At 39.7% G+C, this 26,967-nt stretch overlaps 1 protein-coding gene across 1 annotated transcript in view; it reads right to left on the bottom strand.

The window, feature by feature from the left end:
• LOC115149615 (zinc finger protein 850-like) overlaps nucleotides 1-26,320 on the bottom strand; it is a gene marked incomplete at its 5' end in the record, with an annotated part of 48,566 nt that extends 22,246 nt beyond the window's left edge. The window contains one exon of the mRNA XM_029692567.1: nucleotides 25,559-26,320. Within this exon, the coding sequence (XP_029548427.1) occupies nucleotides 25,559-26,320 (762 nt within the window). The remainder of the gene's footprint in view (nucleotides 1-25,558) is intronic.
• Between the last annotated feature and the right edge of the window lie 647 nt (nucleotides 26,321-26,967).

The raw sequence follows: 26,967 nt of genomic DNA, 5'->3' as shown, positions 1-26,967 counted from the left end.
TTCTGTGTTTAATAAAATTGCGGCATGAGGGCGATGCACATGCAATTTGATTGCAGAAACTCCTCCCCACTAATGAGGAAACCGCTAGTTATGGATGTAGTATATCTGGTAATGAGGAAACCACTAGTTATGGATGTAGTATATCTGCTAATGAGGAAACCACTAGTTATGGATGTAGTATATCTGCTAATGTGGAAACCACTAGTTATGGATGTAGTATATCTGGTAATGAGGAAACCACTAGTTATGGATGTAGTATATCTGCTAATGAGGAAACCACTAGTTATGGATGTAGTATATCTGCTAATGAGGAAACCACTAGTTATGGATGTAGTATATCTGCTAATGAGGAAACCACTAGTTATGGATGTAGTATATCTGGTAATGAGGAAACCACTAGTTATGGATGTAGTATATCTGCTAATGAGGAAACCACTAGTTATGGATGTAGTATATCTGGTAATGAGGAAACCACTAGTTATGGATGTAGTATATCTGGTAATGAGGAAACCACTAGTTATGGATGTAGTATATCTGGTAATGAGGAAACCACTAGTTATGGATGTAGTATATCTGGTAATGAGGAAACCACTAGTTATGGATGTAGTATATCTGGTAATGAGGAAACCACTAGTTATGGATGTAGTATATCTGCTAATGAGGAAACCACTAGTTATGGATGTAGTATATCTGGTAATGAGGAAACCACGAGTTATGGATGTAGTATATCTGGTAATGAGGAAACCACTAGTTATGGATGTAGTATATCTGGTAATGAGGAAACCACTAGTTATGGATGTAGTATATCTGGTAATGAGGAAACCACTAGTTATGGATGTAGTTTATCTGGTAATGAGGAAACCACTAGTTATGGATGTAGTATATCTGGTAATGAGGAAACCACTAGTTATGGATGTAGTATATCTGCTAATGAGGAAACCACTAGTTATGGATGTAGTATATCTGGTAATGAGGAAACCACTAGTCATTGATGTAGTATATCTGGTAATGAGGAAACCACTAGTTATGGATGTAGTATATCTGGTAATGAGGAAACCACTAGTTATGGATGTAGTATATCTGGTAATGAGGAAACCACTAGTTATGGATGTAGTATATCTGCCTGGAGCAAAAATGGTGAGCAAAGATTTTAGTTTTTCACAATGTATTCTGAAAGTGAATGGGGGAAAACTCAGGGGAGTAACCTCCATTTCCAGGTTGATGATGAGTTCATTTCACACTATTTTGGATTATAATTGTAAGGCTCATTTGAATGTCCTGTTTAATATAATGTTTGCTACAGCATTAACCTCTCTAGGGTAGGGGGCAGTATTTTCACGGCCGGATAAAAAACGTACCCGATTTAAACTAGTTACTACTCTTTTCCAGAAACTAAAATATGCATATAATTATTTGATTTGGATGGAAAATACCCTAAAGTTTCTAAAACTGTTTGAATGGTGTCTGTGAGTATAACAGAACTCATATGGCAGGCAAAAACCTGAGAAGATTCCATACAGGAAGTGCCCTCTCTGACTATTTCTTGGCCTTCTATAGCCTCTTTATGGAAAATAGAGGATCTCTGCTGTAACGTGACAATTTCTAAGGCTCCCATAGGCTCTCTGAAGGCGCCAGAAAATGGAATGAGATCTCTGCTGTCTCTGGGCTAGGTACAGGAGCGCTGTTTGTGTGAGGGGTCAGGCTGGTGGCTCAGAGACAGGAGATGCGCAGCCACGAGAGTACTCCATGTTTTTCTTCACCAGTTTGAATGAATACAATATCGAGAAGTGGCCATGTTTTTCTTTCAGCCTTTGAATGAAAACAACTTTGCCCGGTTGGAATATTATCGCTATTTTACGAGAAAAATAGCATAATAATTGATTTTAAACAGCGTTTGACATGCTTCGAAGTACGGTAATGGAATATTTTGAATTTTTTTGTCACGACATGCGTCCTCGCGTCACCGTTCGGATAGGGACCTGAACGCACTGACAAAACAGAGGATATTTGAACATAACTATGGATTATTTTGAACCAAAACAACATTTGGTGTTGTAGTAGAAGTCCTGGGAGTGCATTCTGACGAAGAACAGCAAAGGTAATCCAATTTTTCTACTAGTGAGTACCAAACTTGGTGGGTGTCAAAATAGCTAGCCTGTGATGGCCGCGCTATCTACTCAGAATATTGCAAAATGTGCTTTTGCCGAAAAGCTATTTTAAAATCTGACACCACGATTGCATTAAGGAGTTCTGTATCTATAATTCTTAAAATAATTGTTATGTATTTTGTGAACGTTTATCGTGAGTAATTTAGTAAATTCACCGGAAGTTTTCGGTATGTTTGCTAGTTCTGAACGTCTCATGCTAATGAAAAAAACTGGTTTTTGATATAAATATGAACTTGATTGAACAAAACATGCATGTATTGTATAACATAATGTCCTAGGAGTGTCATCTGATGAAGATCATCAGAGGTTAGTGCTGCATTTAGCTGTGGTTTTGGTTTTTGTGACATTATATGCTAGCTTGAAAAATGGGTGTCTGATTATTTCTGGCTGGGTACTCTGCTGACATAATCTAATGTTTTGCTTTCATTGTAAAGCCTTTTTGAAATCGGACAATGTGGTTGGATTAACGAGAGTCTTATCTTTAAAATGGTGTAAAATAGTCATATGTTTGAGAAATTGAAGTTATAGCATTTTTAAGGTTTTTGAATATCGTGAGGTCACCGCATGTGTGGGAGGTGGGACAAAAGAGCTCTCTGAGGCATGTTGAGTGGGACTAGGGGCTCCGCAGTAAAATAAAACAATGATAACTACCCTAAACAACAGTATACAAGGCATATTGACATTAGAGAGACATAAAGCAAGGCATAAAGCAATCACAGGTGTTGATTGGGAGAGCTAGCAAAGACAACAACGGGTAAGACAACAACAATTCATCAGCTAAGACAACAACAACTGGTAAAATGGCGATGCATGGGCAGAGAGGGTCAGTTAAATACATACAGGGCCTGAATTCTAGGCTGGGGCCGACAGATAAACAAAACAAACAAAATGGAGTACCGTGATTAATGAACAGTCCAGCAGGCATCAGCTATGTAGCCAAGTGATCATAGGGTCCAGTGAACAGCAATATATGAAACAGGGAAGCCGTTAGGTAGTCGTTACTACGCTAGCCGGGAGATGCGCCTGGCTCGAGGTAAACTGGTGCTAACTTCGAGACAAGTGCGTCACCGACGTCCGGCAAAGGCCGGTTGAGTGCACACCGGACGGAATTACGTCGGCAGACCAGTCATGATGGATCGGCAGGGCTCCGTGTCGACAAAGGGTCCAGGCCAATTGGCAAAAGAGGTATTGTAGCTGGAGTAATTTTGTTTGCTAGCCGGGAGATGCACCTGGCTCGAGGCTAACTGGTGCTACCCAAACGTTTTGGGTAGCCTCCCACAAGCATCCCACAATAAGTTGGGTGAATTTTGGCCCATTCCTCCTGACAGAGTTGGTGTAACTGAGTCAGGTTTGTAGGTCTCCTTGCTCGTACACGCTTTTTCAGATCTGCCCACAAATGTTCTATAGGATTGAGGTCAGGGCTTTGTGATGGCCATTCCAATACATTGTTGTCCTTCAGCCATTTTGCCACAACTTTGGAAGTATGCTTGGGGTCATTGTCCATATGGAAGACTCACTTGCAACCAAGCTTTAACTTCCTGACGGATGTCTTGAGATATTGCTTCAATATATCGACATACTTTTCCTTCCTCATGATGCCATCTATTTTGTGAACTGCACTAGTCCCTATTGCAGCAAAGCACCCCCACAATATGATGCTGCCACCCCTGTGCTTCACAGTTGGGATGGTGTTCTTCGGCTTGCAAGCCTCCCCCTTTCCCTCCAAACATAACGATGGCCATTATGGCCAAACAGTTCTATTTTTGTATAATCAGACCAGATGAAATTTTTTCAAAATGTACGATCTTTGTCCCCATGTGCAGTTGCAAACCGTTGTCTGGCTTTTTTTATGGCAGTTTTGGAGCAGTGGCTTCTTCCTTGGTGAGCGGCCTTTCAGATATAGGACTCGTTTACCTTTGGATATAGATACTTTTGTACCTGTTTCCTCCAGCATCTTCACAATGTCCTTTGCTGTTGTTCTGGGATTGATTTGCTCTTTTCGCACCAAAGTACGTTAATCTCTAGGAGACAGAACGCGTCTCTATCCTGAGCGGTATGACAGCTGCGTGGTCCCATGGTGTTTATACTTGCGTACTATTGTTTGTACAGATGAACGTGGTACCTTCAGGCGTTTGGAAATTGCTCCCAAGGATGACCCAGACTGAGGTCTTGGCGGATTTCTTTTGATATTCCCATGATGTCAAGCAAAGAGGCACCGAGTTTGAAGGTAGGCCTTGAAATACATCCACAGGTACACCTCCAATTGACTCAAATGATGTCAATTAGCCTATCAGAAGCTTCTAAAGCCATGGCATAATTCTCTGGAATTCTCCAAGCTGTTTAAAGGCACAGTCAACTTAGTGTATGTAAACTTCAAACCCACTGGAATTGTGATTCAGTGAATTATAAGTGAAATAATCTGTCTGTAAACAACTGTTGAAAAAATTACTTGTGTCATGCACAAAGTAGATGTCCTAACCGACTTGCCAAAATTACAGTTAGTTAACAAGAAATGTGTGGAGTGGTTGAAAAACGAGTTTTAATGACTCCAACATAAGTGTATGTAAACTTCCAATTTGACAACAATTTGACCCCCACAGCAAATCTTAACTGCCAATTATAGAATATACTATATAGCCTTGAAATCAGGTTAAAACTATAATTTTGACCTCATGGGTGGCTAGTCCTTGTATTTATAGTGTAGTCAATTCAGGCGGTAGCCCTGAGCTGGACTCAAACCTGGGTCCAGCAACTGTCAAGCCAACACCTGTTACACCAAGATGTCTGAACTTTTTGAAGAGGTCGCTAGGTTTTGGATTAAGGTTGATACAATAGCTTCCTCTATGAATTTGAGAGTGGTTACATTTCTACAGCCCCCATCCATCAGATGTTTACCAAACCAAGTCTCTGAGCAGCCATTTTGTTTCTGTTTAAAACTAGGTTGCCCCTTTAAACAAGCCACACAACAATCAATCTGCAGTTGAAACAATAACAAAGTTGTAATTCCATCACTGTCTTGGTAATAAGATGATGGGGTTGGAGAAATGTAACTACTCTCAAACTCATAGACAGACCTATGGATGCAAGGACTGACCATCCATGATATCAACAATATAGTTTTAACCATGTTGAGGCTATACAGTGTTGATTTACATTGTTTCTAGACATTGGAGTAAAAAAAGCTTATTTGTGGTTCTGATGGGGTACAACAGTTGAACTAAGCTCATGAGGCATGTGTTACATTCTTCAAGAATCAATGGCTATAAATAAATAATTTAAAGTCCAAATATGGATGTAGCAATTACATATTTCCGCTTTAACACCACACATCAGTTCAACAACTGCAGAGTTTGTGCCTCTGTTTTTAAGACAGTACTTACTAGTGTTAATCAGGGAACGGTTTCTCAAAACCATCTTATTGCTAAGGTCACCGTTAGAACCATTGGACGCCTTAAGATGCGTTTGGGAAACCGGGCCCAGATATCCAGTTTCCTCCTCTTCTTCCTCCTTTTTGGATGTGACAGTCATCTCCCCCTCCTCCTCTTTCACTCCAAAAACAGCAGCCTCCTCTTTTTGTACAGTAAGATCCTCCTCCTCTTTCACTGAAACGTCTTTTTCTTCTTTCACTGTAACAGCCTCACCCTCTACTTGTTTTTGTATTGTAACATCTTTCTCTTCCTCCTCCTATTTCACTAGAGTTTCTTTCTCCGTCCAGCCGACCTCCGCTTCTTTAGCAGGAGGAGAGTAGCTTAGTGAACTCATGGTCGGGTATGTTAGCTAGCTAGCATTAGCGACTAGCCTACTTCTAAGCTAACTTAGCAAACCAGCTAGCTGACAAACAACGTAAATATAGAATTAAATGGGCCAACAAGTACATACATACAAGTACATGTGTTTAATACACAGCGACTAATATACACCAAAACAGTGTAAAGAGCGTGAATGTTGTTGCTATGTTTGCTAGAAAGCTACCGAGGTGTCTGATTAGCTGTTGTTGTTGAAGGAGCGTCCCGTCCACTAGATTATACGTCACACTGGCAGCATCGCCTGAACCTAAAAGACGCACATCGCCATCTGCTGACTGGAGGGCAACGCAGTTGAGGAACCAAACGTTTATTTTTCATTTATTTCATAAAAGTTTAATATTATATTAAGTCGTTCAAAGAGAAGCATGTGTTGATTGATTCGTTTTCAATGAGTGAGAAATTAAAACAAACTTTACACCCACTTCATATTTGCATTGAACCATACTTCTGACATGGATCATTTTGACCCCAGAGGCATATCTTTTATCATAGACAAAATGTGGTTTATTCAATTCTTCCAAATTTTCATGACTTTGTCAATCAACTTGTTCTTAAGAAATCTATATCATGGTTTAGTGTTTCTGTATCAATATGGACTTTTAACAAATTCAAATCCTTTGGAGCCAGTTTGACTCCAGCCAAAAGCATCTTTGATAAATAGGACGTTTATTTCAAAACAAAATCACATTTTATTGGTCACATACACGTGTTTAGCAGATGTTTTTGTGGGTGTAGTGAAATGCTTGTGTTTCTAGCTCCGACAGTGCAGTAATATCTAATAAGTAATATCTAACAATTTCACAACATATACCCAATACACACAAATCTAAGTATTTGAATCTAGGTTTCTCTGTAGACATGATCCACCCCACCAGAGGGTGGAGGGGCTCCTGTAACAGTGGTTTTAACCAGATAGACACATGCAGACACACAGTATAGTGCCTCCCATGTACTCTCCTAAGATTGGACTCTTCTATACCACGTATCACATGACTGTGTACAAATCTGCAAGGGGTATACAGTGCATTCATTAAGTATTCAGACCCCTTCACTTTTTAAACATTTAGTTACATTACAGCCTTATTCTAAAGTTGAATAATTTTATAATTGAATAATCAATACCCCTTAATGACAACACAATAACCCATAATGACAAAACAAAATCATTTAAAAAAAAACATTTTTACAAATGTATTTACTTAAGTATTCAGACCCTTTGCTATGAGACTCGAAATTGAGCTCAGATGCATCCTGATTCAATTGATCTTCCTTGAAATGTTTCTACAACTTGGAGTCCACTTGTGGTAAATTCAATTGATTGGACATGATTTGGAAAGGCACACAACTGTCTATATAAGGTCCCACAGTTTACAGTGCATGTCAGAGCAAAAACCAAGCCATGAGGTCAAAGGAATTGTCCATATTGCTCTGAGACAGGATTGTGTCAAGGCACAGATCTGGGGAAAGGAACCAAAAAATGTCTTCAGCATTGAAGGTACCCAAGAACACACTGGCCTCCATCATTCTTAAATGGAAGAAGTTTGGAACCACCAAGACTCTTCCTAGAGCCGGCCGCCCGGCCAAACTGAGAAATCGGGGGAGAAGGGCCTTGGTCAGGGAGGTGAACAAGAACCTGATGTTCACTCTGACAGAGCTCCAGAGTTCCTCTGTGGAGATGGGAGAACCTTCCAGAAGGACAACCATCTATACAGCACTCCAGCAATCAGGCCTTAATGTAGCAATGATTAAATTGTCAAAATGTATTTCAATGGACAATTCAGTGAACTGTTCTGTGAAAGGAGTCGGCTAGAGATGACATGCAGGAGCTTGCAGGGATTTGTAGTCTTGCATGTCATCTACTTTGATGCTAATTAGCATTTTAGAATCCGAGAGTAAAGAGACACAAATATATTTATACAAGTATTTGTATTGATTATTGATCCCCATTAGTTCCTGCCAAGGCAGCAACTAGTCTTCCTGGGGTTTATAATGGATCCCCATTAGTTCCTGCCAAGGCAGCAGCTACTCTTCCTGGGGTTTATTATGGATCCCCATGAGTTCCTGCCAAGGCAGCAGATACTCTTCCTGGGGTTTATTATGGATCCCCATTAGTTCCTGTCAAGGCAACAGCTACTCTTCTTGGGGTTTATTTAGGATACCCATTAGTTCCTGCCAAGGCAGCAGCTACTCTTCCTGGGGTTTATTATGGATCCCCATTAGTTCCTGTCAAGGCAGCAGCTACTCTTCCTGGGGTTTATTATGGATCCCCATGAGTTCCTGCCGAGTATGGTTAGGGAGCGTGCCAGCCTGCCTGAACCGCCCCTGAATTAACAGGTATAAATGATGGGTTATGAATTAACAGGTATAAATGATGGGTTATGAATTAACAGCTATAAATGATGAGTTATGAATTAACAGGTATAAATGATGGGTTATGAACTAACAGGTATAAATGATGGGTTATGAATTAACAGCTATAAATGATGAGTTATGAATTAACAGGTATAAATGATGGGTTATGAACTAACAGGTATAAATGATGGGTTATGAACTAACAGGTATAAATGATGGGTTATGAATTAACAGGTATAAATGATGGGTTATGAACTAACAGGTATAAATGATGGGTTATAAATTAACAGGTATAAATGATGGGTTATGAATTAACAGGTATAAATGATGGGTAATGAATTAACAGGTATAAATGATGGGTTATGAATTAACAGGTATAAATGATGGGTTATGAATTAACAGGTATAAATGATGGGTTATGAATTAACAGGTATAAATGATGGGTTATAAATTAACAGGTATAAATGATGGGTTATGAATTAACAGGTATAAATGATGGGAAATGAATTAACAGGTATACATGATGGGAAATGAATTAACAGGTATAAATGATGGGTTATGAATTAACACATCCCCTCCAGGCATTAAAATACATTCAGGACTTCTTATAGTGAGCATAACATGACAATACATGACATCTAAGTAGCTGAATATTCTTTTGGACTAACAATCTAACAGTTTGAAGGACACAACTCCTGTTATTCTGGTTAAACAGTGGGAGACTAGTTGATTAAGGAGTGGGGATTTTTTTACAATTAGGAAATAATATTTCATGTTTTACCTCGTACCTCAAGCCAGCATTGTGAATGGTTAGGAAATAATATGTCATGTTTTACTCGTACCTCAGCCAGCATTGTGAATGGTTAGGAAATAATATGTCATGTTTTACTAGTACCTCAGCCAGCATTGTGAATGGTTAGGAAATAATATGTCATGTTTTACTCGTACCTCAGCCAGCATTGTGAATGGTTAGGACAATAATTATTGTCATGTTTTACTCGTACCGTCAGCTAGCATTGTGAATGGTTAGGAAATAATATGTCATGTTTTAACTCGTACCTCAGCCAGCATTGTGAATGGTTAGGAAATAATATGTCATGTTTTACTCGTACCTCAGCCAGCATTGTGAATGGTTAGGAAATAATATGTCATGTTTTACTAGTACCTCAGCCAGCATTGTGACTGGTGTCTGATGCAGTGACATACTAGACCATGGCAGTAAATCTAATACTTAGGTGTTTTTAGTGATGCATGAAAGGTCTGGGGTGGTTCTGTGGTTATAAGTTACTGACCTTGGAATACATTTCTGGCCATGCTGGGAGGGTCTGAATCAAACCCAATGTCCACCTGGCACACTGACAGGGTCTGAATCAAACCCAATGTCCACATGGCACACTGGCAGGGTCTGAATCAAACCCAATGTCCACCTGGTACACTGGCAGGGTCTGAATCAACCCAATGTCCATCTGGTACACTGGCAGGGTCTGAATCAAACCCAATGTCCACCTGGTACACTGGCAGGGTCTGAATTAAACCCAATGTCCACCTGGTACACTGACAGGGTCTGAATCAAACCCAATGTCCACCTGGTACACTGGCAGGGTCTGAATCAAACCCAATGTCCACCTGGTACACTGACAGGGTCTGAATCAACCCCAATGTCCATCTGGTACACTGACAGGGTCTGAATCCACCCAATGTCCACCTGGTACACTGGCAGGGTCTGAATCAAAACCCAATGGTCCACCTGGTACACTGGCAGGGGTCTGAATCAACCCAATGTCCACCTGGTACACTGACAGGGTCTGAAATCAACCCAATGTCCACCTGGTACACTGACAGGGTCTGAATCACAACCCAATGTTAAGGGGAGGGAAGATTGGTCAAGAGGGTGATGATTATTGTTGTTCTAACTGCCTGATTGTTATCAACAACACTGTTTACAAAAGCTTTGTTAAAGAACAAGTTGTTGTTTGTGTCGTACTGCTTTGCTTTATCTTGGCCAGGTCGCAGATGTAAATGAGAACTTGTTCTCAACTGGTCACCTGGTTAGATAAAGGTGAATTTGTTAAAAAAAAAAAATTGTAATATTTTTTACAACATTAACAATGTCTACACTGTATTTCTGATCAATTGTATTATTATTTTAATGGATGAAAAATGTGCTTTCTTTAAAAAACAAGGACATTTCTAAGTGATCCCAAACTTTTGAACAGTAGTATATATCTACATGATGTATTGTTACACCATGTAGGAGCAGTATAGACCTAGTCTGTTCATTATATACATCTACATGATGTATTGTTACACCATGTAGGAGCAGTATAGACCTAGTCTGTTCATTATATACATCTACATGATGTATTGTTACACCATGTAGAAAGCAGTATAGACCTAGTCTGTTCATTATATACATCTACATGATGTATTGTTACACCATGTAGGAGCAGTATAGACCTAGTCTGTTCATTATATACATCTACATGATGTATTGTTACACCATGTAGGAGCAGTATAGACCTAGTCTGTTCATTATATACATCTACATGATGTATTGTTACACCATGTAGGAGCAGTATAGACCTAGTCTGTTCATTATATACATCTACATGATGTATTGTTACACCATGTAGGAGGTATTGTTACACCATGTAGGAGCAGTATAGACCTAGTCTGTTCATTATATACATCTACATGATGTATTGTTACACCATGTAGGAGCAGTATAGACCTAGTCTGTTCATTATATACATCTACATGATGTATTGTTACACCATGTAGCAGCAGTATAGACCTAGTCTGTTCATTATAGACATCAATATGATGTATTGTGTCACCAAAATAAAGGGAAATTATATCATTTTATACTAATACAATTGCTCAGAGAAAGAGATTTAGTTTAACATGTAATTCTCAAAATGTAGGGGTCTGAATTATTGCCACCCATGTTTTTAATTCTCCAGCACTCTCCCCTTGGGAGGATAATGACACTGAAATGTTTTATGAGATTAGAGAACACATACAGAATCTCTCCAGGTCCTTGATTGATTTAGTCTGCGCTTATGTACTGCCCTGTTCAATTCAAACCACAGGTTTTCAATGGAGTTCAAGTCCGAAGTCTGAGAAAGCCATTGAAAATGTTGCTTTTGTGCCCAATTAACCATTTCTTCATGGATGTTGATGTGTCTTGCTGGAAGATCCACTTATGGCCAAGTTTCAGCCTCCTAGCAGAGAGGTAACCAGGTTTTGGGCTAAAATATCCTGGTAAAGTTAATTTATTTATTTCATACAGTAATTTTTGCTCATCTTTATCAAGGGTATCAATAACTAGGTGCTTATTTTGATATATAATCATTTGCTTCTTAATCAGAAATACAGATGTGAAGTAGAGGTTAAGTTTGTTTTAAATTCTCATAAAAAAATCTGAACTAATCAAACAACACTTGTTGCTCTTTATACGTGTTGATATAATATTAATATTTAATGGAGAGAAAAAAAACGTTTCCCTAAACTGCTTTATAATATTATAATTCAATGAAGAAGAAAAATAGTTGTTCCTCCTCAACTGCGTTTCCTCCCTCCAGACAGCAGATGGCGATATGTGTCTTTCAGGCGATGTTTCTAGTGTGACGTATAATCTAGTGGACGGAACGCTTCCTCAACAACTGCAGCCACCTCGGTAGCTCGCTAGCCAACAAAGTCGTAACTTTCAAGCTGTTTGGACAATTTCGTGGTTTAATTGCCGCTGTGATTTAAACATAGTACTACATTTAATTTAATATTTACGTTGTAAGTCAGCTAGCTGGCTGGTTAAGTTAGCACTAGTCTAGTCGCTAATGCTAACTAGCTATTATCCCCGACCATGAGTTCACTAAACTACTCTCCTGCTGCTAAAGAAGAGGTCTGCTGGACGGAGAAAGAAGGTCTAGTGAAAGAGGAGGAGGAAGAGGAGGCTGTTACAATACAAAAACAAGTAGAGGGTGAGGCTGTTACAGTGAAAGAAGAAGAGAAAGACGTTACAGTGAAAGAAGAGGAAGACGTTTTTGGAATGAAGGATGAAGAGGGGGAGATTACTGTCACATTAGAGGAGGACGAAGAAGAGAAGACTGGAGATCTGATTAACACCAGTAAATACAGTGAGTACTATCTTATAAACAGGGACATTGATCTGATTAACACCAGTAAATACAGTGAGTACTATCTAATAAAACAGGGACATTGATCTGATTAACACCAGTAAATACAGTGAGTACTATCTAATAAAACAGGGACATTGATCTGATTAACACCAGTAAATACAGTGAGTACTATCTTATAAAACAGGGACATTGATCTGATTAACACCAGTAAATACAGTGAGTACTATCTTATAAAACAGGGGCATTGATCTGATTAACACCAGTAAATACAGTGAGTACTATCTAATAAAACAGGGACATTGATCTGATTAACACCAGTAAATACAGTGAGTACTATCTAATAAAACAGGAACATTGATCTGATTAACACCAGTAAATACAGTGAGTACTATCTAATAAAACAGGAACATTGATCTTTTATTTTATTTATTTTTATTTCACCTTTATTTAACCAGTCTGTTGGGTCCATACTGTGTTGATTAACATTTGGTTCTGGTCCCTGAGTAGAGGGTCAGGAAACCCTGTTCTGATGGGTCTGTTGGGTCCATACTGTGTTGATTAACGTTGGGTTCGTTCGACATGGCGGCCAACTTTTTTATTTTTTAAAGTTGAGTCAACTGACTGATCACCTTGCATCGTGTGTATAACTGCTTGATATTATTTGTACATCAGTCAGTCGCAATTTACCCATGATACATCAGTTTTGATGCTCTCAAACACGGCCGTTCATCCAGACATAAATCTATCATTGTAGAACATCTGACATGTAGAAGAAGAATCCCATTCGAAGGCTGTATTTATCAAGCGTCTCAGTAGGAAGGCTGGTCTCAGATCAGTTTTAGATGTATAGGTGGGATCTGTTCCTAGGTCAGAGCTCCTACTCTTATCAAGCGTCTCACTAGGAAGGCTGGTCTCGGATCAGTTTTAGATGGACAGGTGGGATCTGTTCCTAGGTCAGCGCTCCTACTCTTATCAAGCGTCTCAGTAGGAAGGCAGGTCTCAGATCAGTTTTAGATGGACAGGTGGGATCTGTTCCTAGGTCTGAGCTCCTACTCTGATGAGACTTTATATTTATTTCACCTTTTATTTAACCAGGTAGGCTAGTTGAGAACAAGTCCTTTAATTAACCAGGTTGGCTAGTTGAGAACAAGTCCTTTATTTAACCAGGTAGGCCAGTTGAGAACAAGTCATTTATTTAACCAGGTAGGCTAGTTGAGAACAAGTCCTTTATTTTAACCAGGTAGGCAAGTTGAGAACAAGTTCTCATTTACAATTGCGACCTGGCCAAGATAAAGCAAAGCAGTTCGACAACATACAACAACACAGAGTTACACATGGAGTAAAACAAACATACAGTAGAAAAAGAAGTCTATATACAATGTGAGCAAATGAGGTGAGAATAGGGAGGTAAAGGCAAAAAAGGCCATGGTGGTGAAGTAAATACAATATAGCAAGTAAAACACTGGAATGGTAGATTTGTAGTGGAAGAAAGTGCAAAGTAGAAATAGAAATAATGGGGTGCAAAGGAGCAAAATAAATAAATTAATACAGTAGGGGAAGCGGTAGTTGTTTGGGCTAAATTATAGATGGGCTATGTACAGGTGCAGTGATCTGTGAGCTGCTCTGACAGCTGGTGCTTAACCTGTTGGGGATAGGGGGCAGTATTTTCACGGCCGGATAAAAAAACGTATAGATAGAAAACACCCTAAAGTTTCTAAAACTGTTTGAATGGTGTCTGTGAGTATAACAGAACTCATTTGGCAGGCCAAAACCTGAGAAGATTCCTTACAGGAAGCGCTCTCTCTGACTATTTCTTGGCCTTCTTTATCATCTCTAACCAAAACAGGGGATCTCTGGCATAACGTAACATTTTCTAACGCTCCCATAGGCTCTCAGAAGGCGCCAGAACGGTGAATGGTGACTTTGCAGGCCATGGCTGAAAAACAGTAGCGCATTTGGATAGTGGTCGATCTGAGAACAATGAGGACTGGGGGCGCGTGCACGAGGCGACCCCATGTTTTTATTTTTTTTCGTCTTTGAACGAAACAGGGTTTCCCGGTCGGAATAGTATCGCTTTTTTATGAGAAAAATCGCATAAAAAATTTATTTTAACCTGTATGGATAGGGGGCAGTATTTTCACGTCCGGATAAAAAACGTACCCGAATTTAATCTGATTATTACTCCTGCCCAGAAACTAGAATATGCATATAATTATTAGCTTTGGATAGAAAAGGCACTCAGAAGGCGGCAACAAGCTGAATGGTGGCTTTGCAGGCCCTGGCTGAAAAAACAGCGCATTTTGATAGTGGTCGATCAGAGAACAGAGACTGGAGGCGCGTGCACAAGGCGACCCCATGTTTTTATTCTTTCGTCTTTGAACGAAAACAACGACTCCCGGTCGGAATATTATCGCTTTTTTACTGAGAAAAATCGCATAAAAATTGATTTTAAACAGCGGTTGACATGCTTCGAAGTACGGTAATGGAATATTTTGACATTTTTTTGTCACGAAACGCGTTCGGGCGCGTCACCCTTCGTCACCCTTCGGATAGTGTCCTTGAACGCACGAACAAACAGAGGATATTAAAGGAGTTCTGTATCTATAATTCTTAAAATAATTGTTATGTTTTTTGTGAACGTTTATCGTGAGTAATTTAGTAAATTCACCGAAGTTTTGCGGTGGGTATGCTAGTTCTGAACGTCACATGCTAATGTAAAAAGCTGGTTTTGATATAATATGAACTTGATTGAACAAAACATGCATGTATTGTATAACATAATGTCCTAGGGTTGTCATCTGATGAAGATCATCAAAGGTTAGTGCTGCATTTAGCTGTGGTTTGGGTTTATGTGACATTATAGGCTAGCTTGAAAAATGGGTGTCTGATTATTTCTGGCTGGGTACTCTGCTGACATAATCTAATGTTTTGCTTTCGTTGTAAAGCCTTTTTGAAATCGGACAGTGTGGTTAGATTAACGAGAGTCTTGTCTTTAAATTGGTGTAAAATAGTCATATGTTTGAGAAATTGAAGTAATAGCATTTCTAAGGTATTTGAATAACGCGCCACGGGATTCAACTGGCTGTTGAGTAGGTGGGACGATTTCGTCCCGCCGACCCTAGAGAGGTTAAATTGTAATTACTTCGCTACTATGGCCTATTTATTGCTTTTCCTCCGTACTCCAGATTTTTCTATTGTGTTATTGACTGTACTTTTGTTTATCCCACGTGTAACTCTGTTGTTTTTTTCGTCGCAGTGCTTTGCTTTGGTCTTGGCCAGGTCGCAGTTGTAAATGAGAACTTGTTCTCGACTGGCCTACCTGGTTAAATAAAAAATAAAATCTTAACTTTATTGACAACACCCAAATGGATACTGTCATTAACACGGTTCTTTAATAATTACACACAATTCATAATACTGTAGCAAATATTATATTAAACATTACATTCAAACGAGCCTTACATTATAATCCAAAGTAGTGTGAAATTAACTCATCATCACCTGGAAATGGAGGTTACTCCCCCCGAGTTTCCCCCATTCACATTCAGAAATACATTGTGAAAAAACTAAAATCTTTGCTCACCATTTTTGCTCCTGACAGATATACTACATCCATAACTATCGGTTTCTTCATTAGCAGGGAGGAGTTTCTGCAATCAAATTGCCCTCGTGCTGCAATTTTAGCAAACACAGAAAGGGGCCTATATTGGAGACCAAAAGTCGTCTGGCACACTGCTTAGAGTTTCAACAACATGAATAACTTATTTCTAGCCTACAATCATCTATGTTACTACTAATGTGAAAACAAGACAAAATATGACTATTCTTGCTCATTTTAAGACAATTGTCAAATAATTTTAACATTCATGACAGACGTCAATTGTTGTCCAACATCATGGCTACGCTGTTGGCATCACCTTTTACAGTGGATTACCGCTGTTGTGGGCCTTTAATCATCTGTCTGACTTTATTGTTCACACAGGAGAGAAACTTCACTATCGTGGATCCTCTGGGGAGCCTCAACAACCTCATGATGCTGAAGAGGCAGAGAAGAGTCTCTCCAGATCAGAACACCTCAATAAACACCTGCAAAGATCCACAGGGAAGAGAACTCACTGCTGCTCTGATTGTGGGAAGAGATTCACCTCATCAGGCATTAAAATTCATCAGAGAACACACACAGGAGAGAAACCTTACAGCTGTGATCAATGTGGGAAGAGTTTTACTACATCTGGCTCTCTGAATCTACACCAGAGAACACACACAGGAGAGAAACCTTATAGCTGTGATCAATGTGGGAAGAGTTTTGGTCAATCTTGCCATCTGACTCAACACCAGAGAATACACACAGGAGAGAAACCTTATAGCTGTGATGAATGTGGGAAGAGTTTTGGCCAATCTTGCCATCTGACTCAACACCAGAGAATACACACAGGAGAGAAATCTTATAGCTGTGAACAATGTGGGAAGAGTTTTGGTCAATCTAGAGAGCTGACAGTGCACCAGAGAATACACACAGGAGAGAAAACTTATAGCTGTGGTCAATGTGGGAAGAGTTTTGGTCATTCTGGACAGCTGACAGTGCACCAGAGAACACACACAGGAGAGAAACCGTACAGCTGTGATCAATGTGGGGTGAGTTATACTACATCTGGCTCTCTGAATCTACACCAGAGAACACACACAGGAGAGAAATCTTATATCTGTGATCAATGTGGGAAGAGTTTTGGTCGATCTTGCCATCTGACTCAACACCAGAGAATACACACAGGAGAGAAACCTTACAGCTGTGATCAGTGTGGGAATAGTTTTACTACATCTGGCTCTCTGACTTTACACCGGAGAATACACACAGGAGAGAAATCTTATAGCTGTAATCAATGTGGGAAGCGTTTTACTACATCTAGCCAGCTGACTTTACACCAGAGAATACACACAGGAGAGAAACCTTATAGCTGTGGTCAATGTGGGAAGAGTTTGGTCAATCTAGCCAGCTGACATTACACCAGAGAACACACACAGGAGAGAAACCTTATAGCTGTGGTCAATGTGGGAAGAGTTTTTGTCAATCTGGCAATCTGACAGTGCACCAGAGAACACACACAGGGGAGTAATCTTATAGCTGTGATCAATGTGGGAAGAGTTTGGGTCAATCTAGCCAGCTGACATTACACCAGAGAACACACTGTATTGTATATATACAATAAATGTATTGGAGATGAGTTTTGTTTGGGCTCGTTCCAAGGGAACGAGAGTTCTAGAAGCTCGTGAGTTTTAGGATTCTATAGAAAGAGAAAGGATAAAAAAGTATAATTGTATATTATTATTTAGAAATATACGTGTAGCCAGTAGACACCATGTTTATATTGTAGAAGGTGAAGCTTTGTAGATGATTATGTGAAATGGAAGTTGTAGAGATACTCTGAATGATAGGCTATGAAAGCCAACTGACATTTACTCCTGAGGTGCTGACCTGTTTGCACCCTCGACAAACCACTGTGATTATTATTATTTGACCCTGCTGGTCATCTATGAACATTGAACATCTTGGCCATGTTTCAGTTATAATCTCCATCCGGCACAGCCAAAAGAGGGACTGGCCACCCCTCATAGCCTGGTTTTCTTCCTTGGTTTTGGCCTTTCTAGGGAGTTTTTCCTAGCCACCTGTGCTTCTACGCCTGCATTGCTGCTTGTTGGGGTTTTAGGCTGGGTTTCTGTACAGCACTTTGAGACATCAGCTAATGTAAGAAGGGCTTTATAAATACATTTGATTGATTGATTGTACAACTGAATGCATTCAACTGAAATGTGTGTTGGGTGCACTGATTGGTGTCACCTCGTTAGTCAGTATGTGTTACACCTGTGCTGGCTTGTCCATCTCGTTAGTGGGAAGGTGTTTCACCTGAGCTGGTCCAGGTTCTATTTAAGAGTGTCTGGCCCAGTGCTCTAGTTGTCTTGATAGATGTGGGGAGTCAACACCTTTAGTTGCTCCACCTTTTTGGTTACTTCCTGTCTTTAAGTTTGGTGTGGGATTTTCTTTTGTTTGCCTCTTCTTGGGCAGATTTAGTGGGTCTCATGGTGGGTGTCTTTTAGGTCCCAGTTGTTGTTACTAGTCAACTTCCAGTGGACACCCCCATGGTGTCTTTCAGAACCCCTCCTAAAAAACATGCTTATATTTGGGTTGGATGTTGCATCCAATTAATATTGTAATCAATGGCATTTCCATAGAATGTTCATTAGTCTTTCAGTTGTTATTATTGTTTTTTATCCTCATATTTGTGTACTAAATATTTCTGTTTAATTTTCATAGTTTTTTCCTGTGAAGCCATTGTGTTGCATCCATGTCTGACATGTGCTGTATAAATAAAGCTATTGAATGAACCCAATGATGACCAATCAACAGACTCTTGGTCCATCTTAGTATGAAAAACAGTATCAATCCCACTTTTCCAGGCCTGCTGAAGGCGTGGTGGAGTGGTAAACACCACCCCCGGCTCTACCAGGGGCTTGAGGTGGTCTCCCACAGCTCTGCTTATGTCATGTTCTGTGGCCTTGGCTGTTCCATTTCTTGACTGTCCCTGCAACACAGAAACACATTTAGTCATATTATAAAAAAACTCTCAAGTAATGGTATATGGAGCATCTATGGCCTCAGTTTACACCTGGCACTTAAATGTGACATCTGTCATCCGATCACTCCAAGCTGCATTAGGTTCAGATCTACCAGGATGGGCCTTTGACACAGTCAGGCCACTGAATATGCATCAGCAATGTAAAGAGATGGGGTGAAGGAGTGGGGAAAGGTACATTTGACACAAATGACCTTCATTATATCAAGAGAACAAATGTGTGGGTCTGAGGGGAAATGAACTTTCTACAGCCAAAAGGGGGTGAAAAATTACACCCATATCAGTGGACAATTTGCACTAATGTAAATAAACATGGATGATGGAACATATTCCCTTTTGCTGACGATGATGAACGCTAAGGGGACAGAAATATTTACCATCTAAACCATGTGTGACCTCTCACCTCTCTGGCTGTAGAAGTGTTCTTCCTAACCAGTCCCTCAACAGCTCTCTGACTGAGCTCCACCCTCACTGGGTCTTCAGAGGAGAGGAAGGCTGAGGAGGGATGGAAGGATGAATGGATCAGTCAGTCAATAAAGTGTAGAGCTGCTGTCTGACAAACTCACTATTTTAGTAGTTCATTAAAGTAAATTAGGCTTTATGACTGCTGAATACCAACTATCAATCACTTAGATCATGTATTTTCAGGTTAGAGATACATCCTTGGGACGTCCCTAGCCCGTTGAAGTTAACATTTAAATGGTTAAGGTAGGGTTAAGGTTAGGGTTTTAGGGTAGGATGTCCCAAGGATCCCAGATAGCATTGACCATTGTGCATTCTTCTGTCTCTTTTACATAGCAGGTGATGGGTTCTGACTTCTGAACTTGAAAATATGAAATATCTTTATTATGTGAAATTGAATGAAACAATAATGTATGTTGATGCTAATATGATGTACAATATTCCATTATGTTTCTATATGATAACAATACAATAATATATTTAATATGATGTACAATATTCCATTATGTTTCTATATGATAACAATAGAGTCAAATATTGAATATGACATGTACTATTTTTTAACAGTTTCACTAATTCATTTTAATTAACTTAATCATTATGATTCAACATCAGTTCACCGTCTCACCTCATACTGTATTGGAGCAGCAGCAGCTGACTGCCTGGTTCAACATCAGTTCACCGTCTCACCCTCATACTGTATTGGGAGCAGCAGCAGCTGACTGCCTGGTTCAACATCAGTTCACCGTCTCACCTCATACTGTATTGGAGCAGCAGCAGCTGACTGCCCGGTTCAACATCAGTTCACCGTCTCACCTCATACTGTATTGGAGCAGCAGAAGCTGACTTGATCGTTGATACTAATCATCATGTTTGAATCTGAGAGTAAATAGAGCCGACTACACTCTAAAAATGAAGGGTTCAACAGGAGTTGTTCTCAGATCCCCTAAGAACCGTAGGGTTCTTGGTCAATGAAAAACAGCCCCAAAAGGTTCTTCAAAGAACTTGTTAGAAGGTGGGTTCATCGAGGAACCTCCGTTGTTGCTGGACTTCTTCCGGGAACTTCGCAATTACAACTGAAAACGATGGCGACAAGTTTGGATGCGACAACAGTTAAAAAGGTTAAGTTGGGTTGATGTTTGGCTCTGAATATGTCTCGAAATAATTTATTATAATAATATAACATACTAATAATGAATAACGAAGACAATGATGGTTTTCTGTGAATATCTTCAATAACGTAACTATAGCTAATTAACGTAAATATTAGAAAGCCGGGTTTGACCGTCGGCGTTGTATGAGCTACAGTACAGTACCGTTAGCTAGCTAGCTAACGTTATGTCCTAACTAGGCACAACTAGGTTTGGATTATTTCCTCAACTATATTCTTTCCCATATATTGTATATCGTTTCCATAAAGCCAACATGGCTTTACACTCATTAACGTAAGTTTCCAATCTAGAGCAGTTCTCACTTTTGTGATAATGAACTAGCTAATGTTAGCTTCGTTAACTAACTAACTAAGGACGGTGACCTGTCCAGACGAGATGTTACAACGAACTGAATCGTCAATGGAGGTCTTCCTCTTTATATAGCCTGCTACAGCATGCAATACTATTAACTCACAAGGGGGAATAACGTTACATGTACAATACTATCCCATTTTGGAAACGTTACATGTACAATACTATCCCATTTTGGAAACGTTACATGTACAATACTATCCCATTTTGGAAACGTTACATGTACAATACTATCCCATTTTGGAAACGTTACATGTACAATACTATCCCATCTTGGAAACGTTACATGTACAATACTATCCCATTTTGGAAATGTTACATGTCCGCCCCCTTGTGGAGGGAAATTAATATCTTAGATGGTAGCTGTAGATGGGATTCAAATGCATAATGGTATTAATACAGTGTCTAGACTACCTCTTTTGTATAAATGCTCTTCAGAATCCAAACACAGTATTGCCACGCAGCAAAATGTTGTGTATAATCTTTCAAGTCAGCCTGATAAAATATTGAACAATTTGTGTACAAAGATATCTTGAAATGTGATATTAGGCCTGTATGGCAGTACTGTTACTGTATGGCAGTACTGTATTGGCTAGTGCTTTCTCCAATATGTTCTTCTATTTTGCATTACATTGTATGTTGATGCCATATATCTTTCAATATTTATATTTCAATATTTATTTTATACATATCTTTTAATGCTTGTAAGACTATTCTTTGACACATTTTCTCTTCCTTTGAAATTCTTATAGGACAGAACATGGACACAATGCAATTGGGATCAAGAAGGTACAGATATGTTGTAGGACAGCTGCATTTGAAGTGTACATTTAACCTACATAGCAGTCAATACAAACTGAAATCTATTAGCATACAAATGTGTGCAAATTATCTTCTCAGAAATGAATAAAGTCCATGGAATGGATATAGACAACAAGAGAATAAGGACTAGCAGAGGTAGAGAGGCGAGGCAGGGGTGAGGACATCATCCTGCTATTTTGGCAGTCCAGATCTCTGAGAGGAACTACAGATCTCTAGGAGGAACTATAGATCTCTAGGAGGAACTATAGATCTCTAGGAGGAACTATAGATCTCTGTGAGGAACTATAGATCTCTAGGAGGAACTATAGACCTCTAGGAGGAACTATAGATCTCTAGGAGGAACTATAGACCTCTAGGAGGAACTATAGATCTCTGTGAGGAACTACAGATCTCTAGGAGGAACTATAGATCTCTATGTTATTATCCAAACATCAGATTAAGACTCAGTCACACAACTCTCATATCACAGTCACACAACTCTCATATCACAGTCACACAGTGCTATTCACAAACATACCTAATCAATGAGTTGTTTTTCAACAATATTTTAACCTGCAGGAATATTTTCTAATTTGTATCTCATAGTTAGTTCCTAGGATAATGAATCAAATACATTTACATCTTTCAATACTTCTAAAATGGGGTCCAGGTTTAAAACAATTACAGGTGCACCTTACTATCTTATACTATCATAAATGGTCTTAACTTGAAACACAGATTCTAGTTTTTCATCCAGTTTGCACAGATAGCTGACTCAGCCTCAGATTCTACTGACTGGGCCCTGTTTACACCTCCACACAGGAATACACACTCAGAGCCTACTGACTGGTCCCTGTTTACACCTCCAACAGGAATACACACTCAGAGCCTACAAGGATTTTCTAAAACTCCACTTTGCGTCTTTCGCTCACCTCTTCCTTTTTAAACTACGTTGGAGATGTGGTATCCACTATATATTACTATACTGATGGTATCCACTATATATACTATACTGATGGTATCCACTATATATACTATACTGATGGTATCCACTCGGCTCGCTGCCTCATCAGATCAAAGGTGGGGTTCATCTGCTCCGTTCCTGAAGTGTGGTCTCCCCTGAGATCCCAAGGTTAGAGGGATCCCTCGTGCACCATTTACCCAGGTCACCAGGAGTCAGGTCATTTACCCAGGTCGGCAGGAGCCAGGTCATTTACCCAGGTCATCAGGGAGCCATGGTCTTTACCCAGGTATCAGGAGCGGTCACCAATGTGAAGATTTCACATCCCCGTCGCCAAATGTGGTGGTAATTTCTTTAATATCAAATGATGACAAACTTATCACACAAGTCAGAGTTATTCTTAAACTAAATCTTTATTCACTTATAAGGGAGCAGGTCAATACAACACACAAATAAAGTCAATCAATTGAGTGCCCTACGATCATGTGATGGCTGGGTCGATGAATCACCCCCAGATGATTCATTGAGAGATGAATCACCCCCAGATGATTCATTGAGTGATGAATCACCCCCAGATGATTCATTGAGTGATGAATCACCCCCAGATGATCATTGAGAGATGAATCACCCCCAGATGATCATTGAGAGATGAATCACCCCAGATGATTCATTGAGAGATGAATCACCCCCCAGATGATTCATTGAGAGATGAATCACCCCCAGATTCGTTGAGAGCCCCGAGACAAAAGTACAAGGTCTTTTACAGCCAGATACACCCCTTTAACCTACATGACCAACAACAGATGTATAGAACGGGTCACAAGGTTAAGACTTGTATGAAAGACACCTATAATTCTCAGCAGACCGTATCTTGCTGTAAAAAACAGTACTCTTTGTGTAGAGACCAGGGTCTGGCCCTGAGGTCATCTCTCCCTGGTACCATATAGAACAGAAACATTAACTCATGTTCTGGAATGCAGTCTCTTTAGGTTTTATCACCCAAAAGACATTGTAAATCTCCTGTCAGTGTTTCTCCCAGAGGCCCATCCTCAGTAGAACCACAGGACACAATAGTTATAAGAACCCTCTATTCTGTTGCATAAAACAACCATTTGATTCAATAAAAGTATTATAACATAATCTTGCAGTTTTGCTCACAGTGTCCACTGAAAGTTGACTAGTAACAACAACTGGGACCTAAAAGACACCCACCATGAGACCCACTAAATCTGCCCAAGAAGGGGCAAACAAAAGAAAAAACCCTTCTAGCTTCTAGAACTCTCATCTCCTTGGAACGAGCCCAAACAAAACTCATCTCCAATACGGAAAAAACGTGCAGTCAAAATAAATGGCAACGGACTGGCTAAATGCAAAACTCAAAACTTTTTGACTGCCCACCCTTGAGACAATCAGCAACCAAGTTGTCCTTACCACAGACATGTCTGATTTCAAGAGGAAACTCCTGCAATATCCGTAGTAACTTTCCACCTCACTGCGGAGCTTCTCTCTTTTTTCAGGGTTCACTAGAAAGGCATGTTGTTGGATCAGGGCCCAGTCCCCAATGTCATGCTCTAGTACATTTGGTTTGGCACATCTGAGAATGAACCTTGATATTCTAAAAGCAGGGTAACAATGTCAATATAATTGTCAGTTGGTTACATAAATAATTATTACTAAATGTTACATGAAATGTAAATATGAAATATTTGGTTGCCAAGTCTTATTTTCGAAGTCTTTTCAATGACATGTTGCTAGATGGGATAGCCCCAATGTCAAAACACAGTTTTAACGTGTCCAAATCCATAACCAATATGCAGAAACAGTTTGTGATAAATTGAAAACCTAAACATAAAATGTGCTATATACACAAACATCTGCCACAATAATCATATTACTTGTATTTTTTTAAACAAGCTCCTTATAAACTGCACAAGCACCAAAACAGCTGTTGTTTTGATAAGTAGCAATAAATCACTGATATCAATTAGGGGGAAAATCAGGTTGTACATGCTGTTGAAACTAACACAACTAAAAAAACACATGGAAATGGGAGATATATTTTACCTCACAGGTTAGAGGACAACCTGCAGAAGACAGTCAGCTACATTTTGGAGTGATGCATTTAAATGTAGGGGTCGCTAAACAAAGGAACACAACACTTATTCATCGATATCATGCTAAAATCATTTGTGTGACAGGAGGGAGATGAAGTTGCAAGTCCTGTTAAAACGAACAGCTCAAAAACCACACGGAATCTGGGAATAATGTGTACATCCCTGGTTAGAGGACAACTTGTAGAAAACAGCTAGCTACATTTTGAAGTGTTGCATTTTGATTCAAGTGGGTCGCCAACGTGGTAAGTGTAACACAGCTCTTTTTTTGTTAGTCACTTTTTGTTAAATCTCATAAATAGTAACTCTTCCATTTCAGAGCCTGGATTTTCCCCCTGAGGCTAATATCCATATCATGTTGAAATCAATAGAACACGGGACAAACGTTTAGGGTTCTACATTGTGAAATTCCTTAAAATACTCCAACTACAATGTTAAAACATTCTACATTGTGACATCATTAAAATACTCCTACTACAATGTTAAAACATTCTACATTGTGACATTAATTCATTGATATCATGAAACAACTCCTTCATGTATTTTCTGATGTTTGATCAGAGATCTTTAATCAGATTATCTCTGGTCACAGCTATAAGATTTCTCTCCTGTGTGTGTTCTCTGGTGTATAGTCAGCTGGCTAGATGAAACAAAACTCTTCCCACATTGATCACAGTTATAAGGTTTCTCTCCTGAGTGTATTCTCTGGTGCACTGTCAGCGCTCCAGATTGACCAAAACTCTTCCCACATTGACCACAGCTATAAGGTTTCTCTCCTGTGTGTGTTCTCTGGTGTACAGTCAGAGAGCCAGATGTAGTAAAACTCTTCCTACAATGATCACAGCTATAAGGTTTCTCTCCTGTGTATGTTCTCTGGTGTGATACCAGATGGCTAGACATACCAAAACTCTTCCCACATTGATCACAGCTATAAGGTTTCTCTCCTGAGTGTATTCTCTGGTGCACTGTCAGCGCTCCAGATTGACCAAAACTCTTCCCACATTGATCACAGCTATAGGGTTTCTCTCCTGTGTGTGTTCTCTGGTGTGATACCAGATGGCTAGACGTACCAAAACTCTTCCCACATTGATCACAGCTATAAGGTTTCTCTCCTGAGTGTATTCTCTGGTGCACTGTCAGCGCTCCAGATCGACCAAAACTCTTCCCACATTGATCACAGTTATAAGGTTTCTCTCCTGTGTGTATTCTCTGGTGTACAGTCAGAGAGCTAGATATAGTAAAACTCTTCCCACATTGATCACAGATATAAGATTTCTCTCCTGTGTGTGTTCTCTGGTGTGATACCAGATGGCAAGATTGACCAAAACTATTCCCACATTGATCACAGCTGTAAGATTTCTCTCCTGTGTGTGTTCTCTGATGCATTTTAATGCCTGATGAGGTGAATCTCTTCCCACACTCAGAGCAGCGGTGAGTTCTCTTCCCTGTGCATCTCTGCAGGTGTTTCCTGAGGTGTTCTGATCTGGAGAGACTCTTCTTTGCCTTGTCAGCATCATGAGGTTGTTGAGGCTCCCCAGAGGCTCCAAGATAGTGAAGTATCTCTCCTGTGTGAACAACAAAGTCAGACAGATGGTTAAAGGCCCACAACAGCGGAAATCCACTGTAAAAGGTGATGCCAACAGCATAGCCATGATGTTGGACAACAATTGACGTCTGTAATGAATGTTAAAATTATTTGACATTTGTCTTAAAATGAGCAAGAATAGTCATATTTTGTCTTGTTTTCACATTAGTAGTAACATTAAGATTGTAGGCTAGAAATAAGTTTATTCATGTTGTTGAAACTCTTAGGCAGTGTGCCAGACGACTTTTGGTCTCCAATATAGGCCCCTTTCTGTGTTAGCTAAAATTGCGGCATGAGGGCGATGCACATGCAATTTGGTTGTAGAAACTCCTCCCCACTAATGAGGAAACCGATATTTATGGATGTACTATATCTGCCTGGAGCAAAAATGATGAGAAAAGATTTTCGTTTTTCACAATGTATTCTGAAT

The sequence above is a fragment of the Salmo trutta genome, chromosome 15, assembly GCF_901001165.1.
Source record: "Salmo trutta chromosome 15, fSalTru1.1, whole genome shotgun sequence".
NCBI classification, from domain to species: Eukaryota; Metazoa; Chordata; class Actinopteri; order Salmoniformes; family Salmonidae; genus Salmo; species Salmo trutta.
Note: the sequence above shows the minus strand (reverse complement) of the source record. Positions and strands in the feature narration are given on the sequence as shown.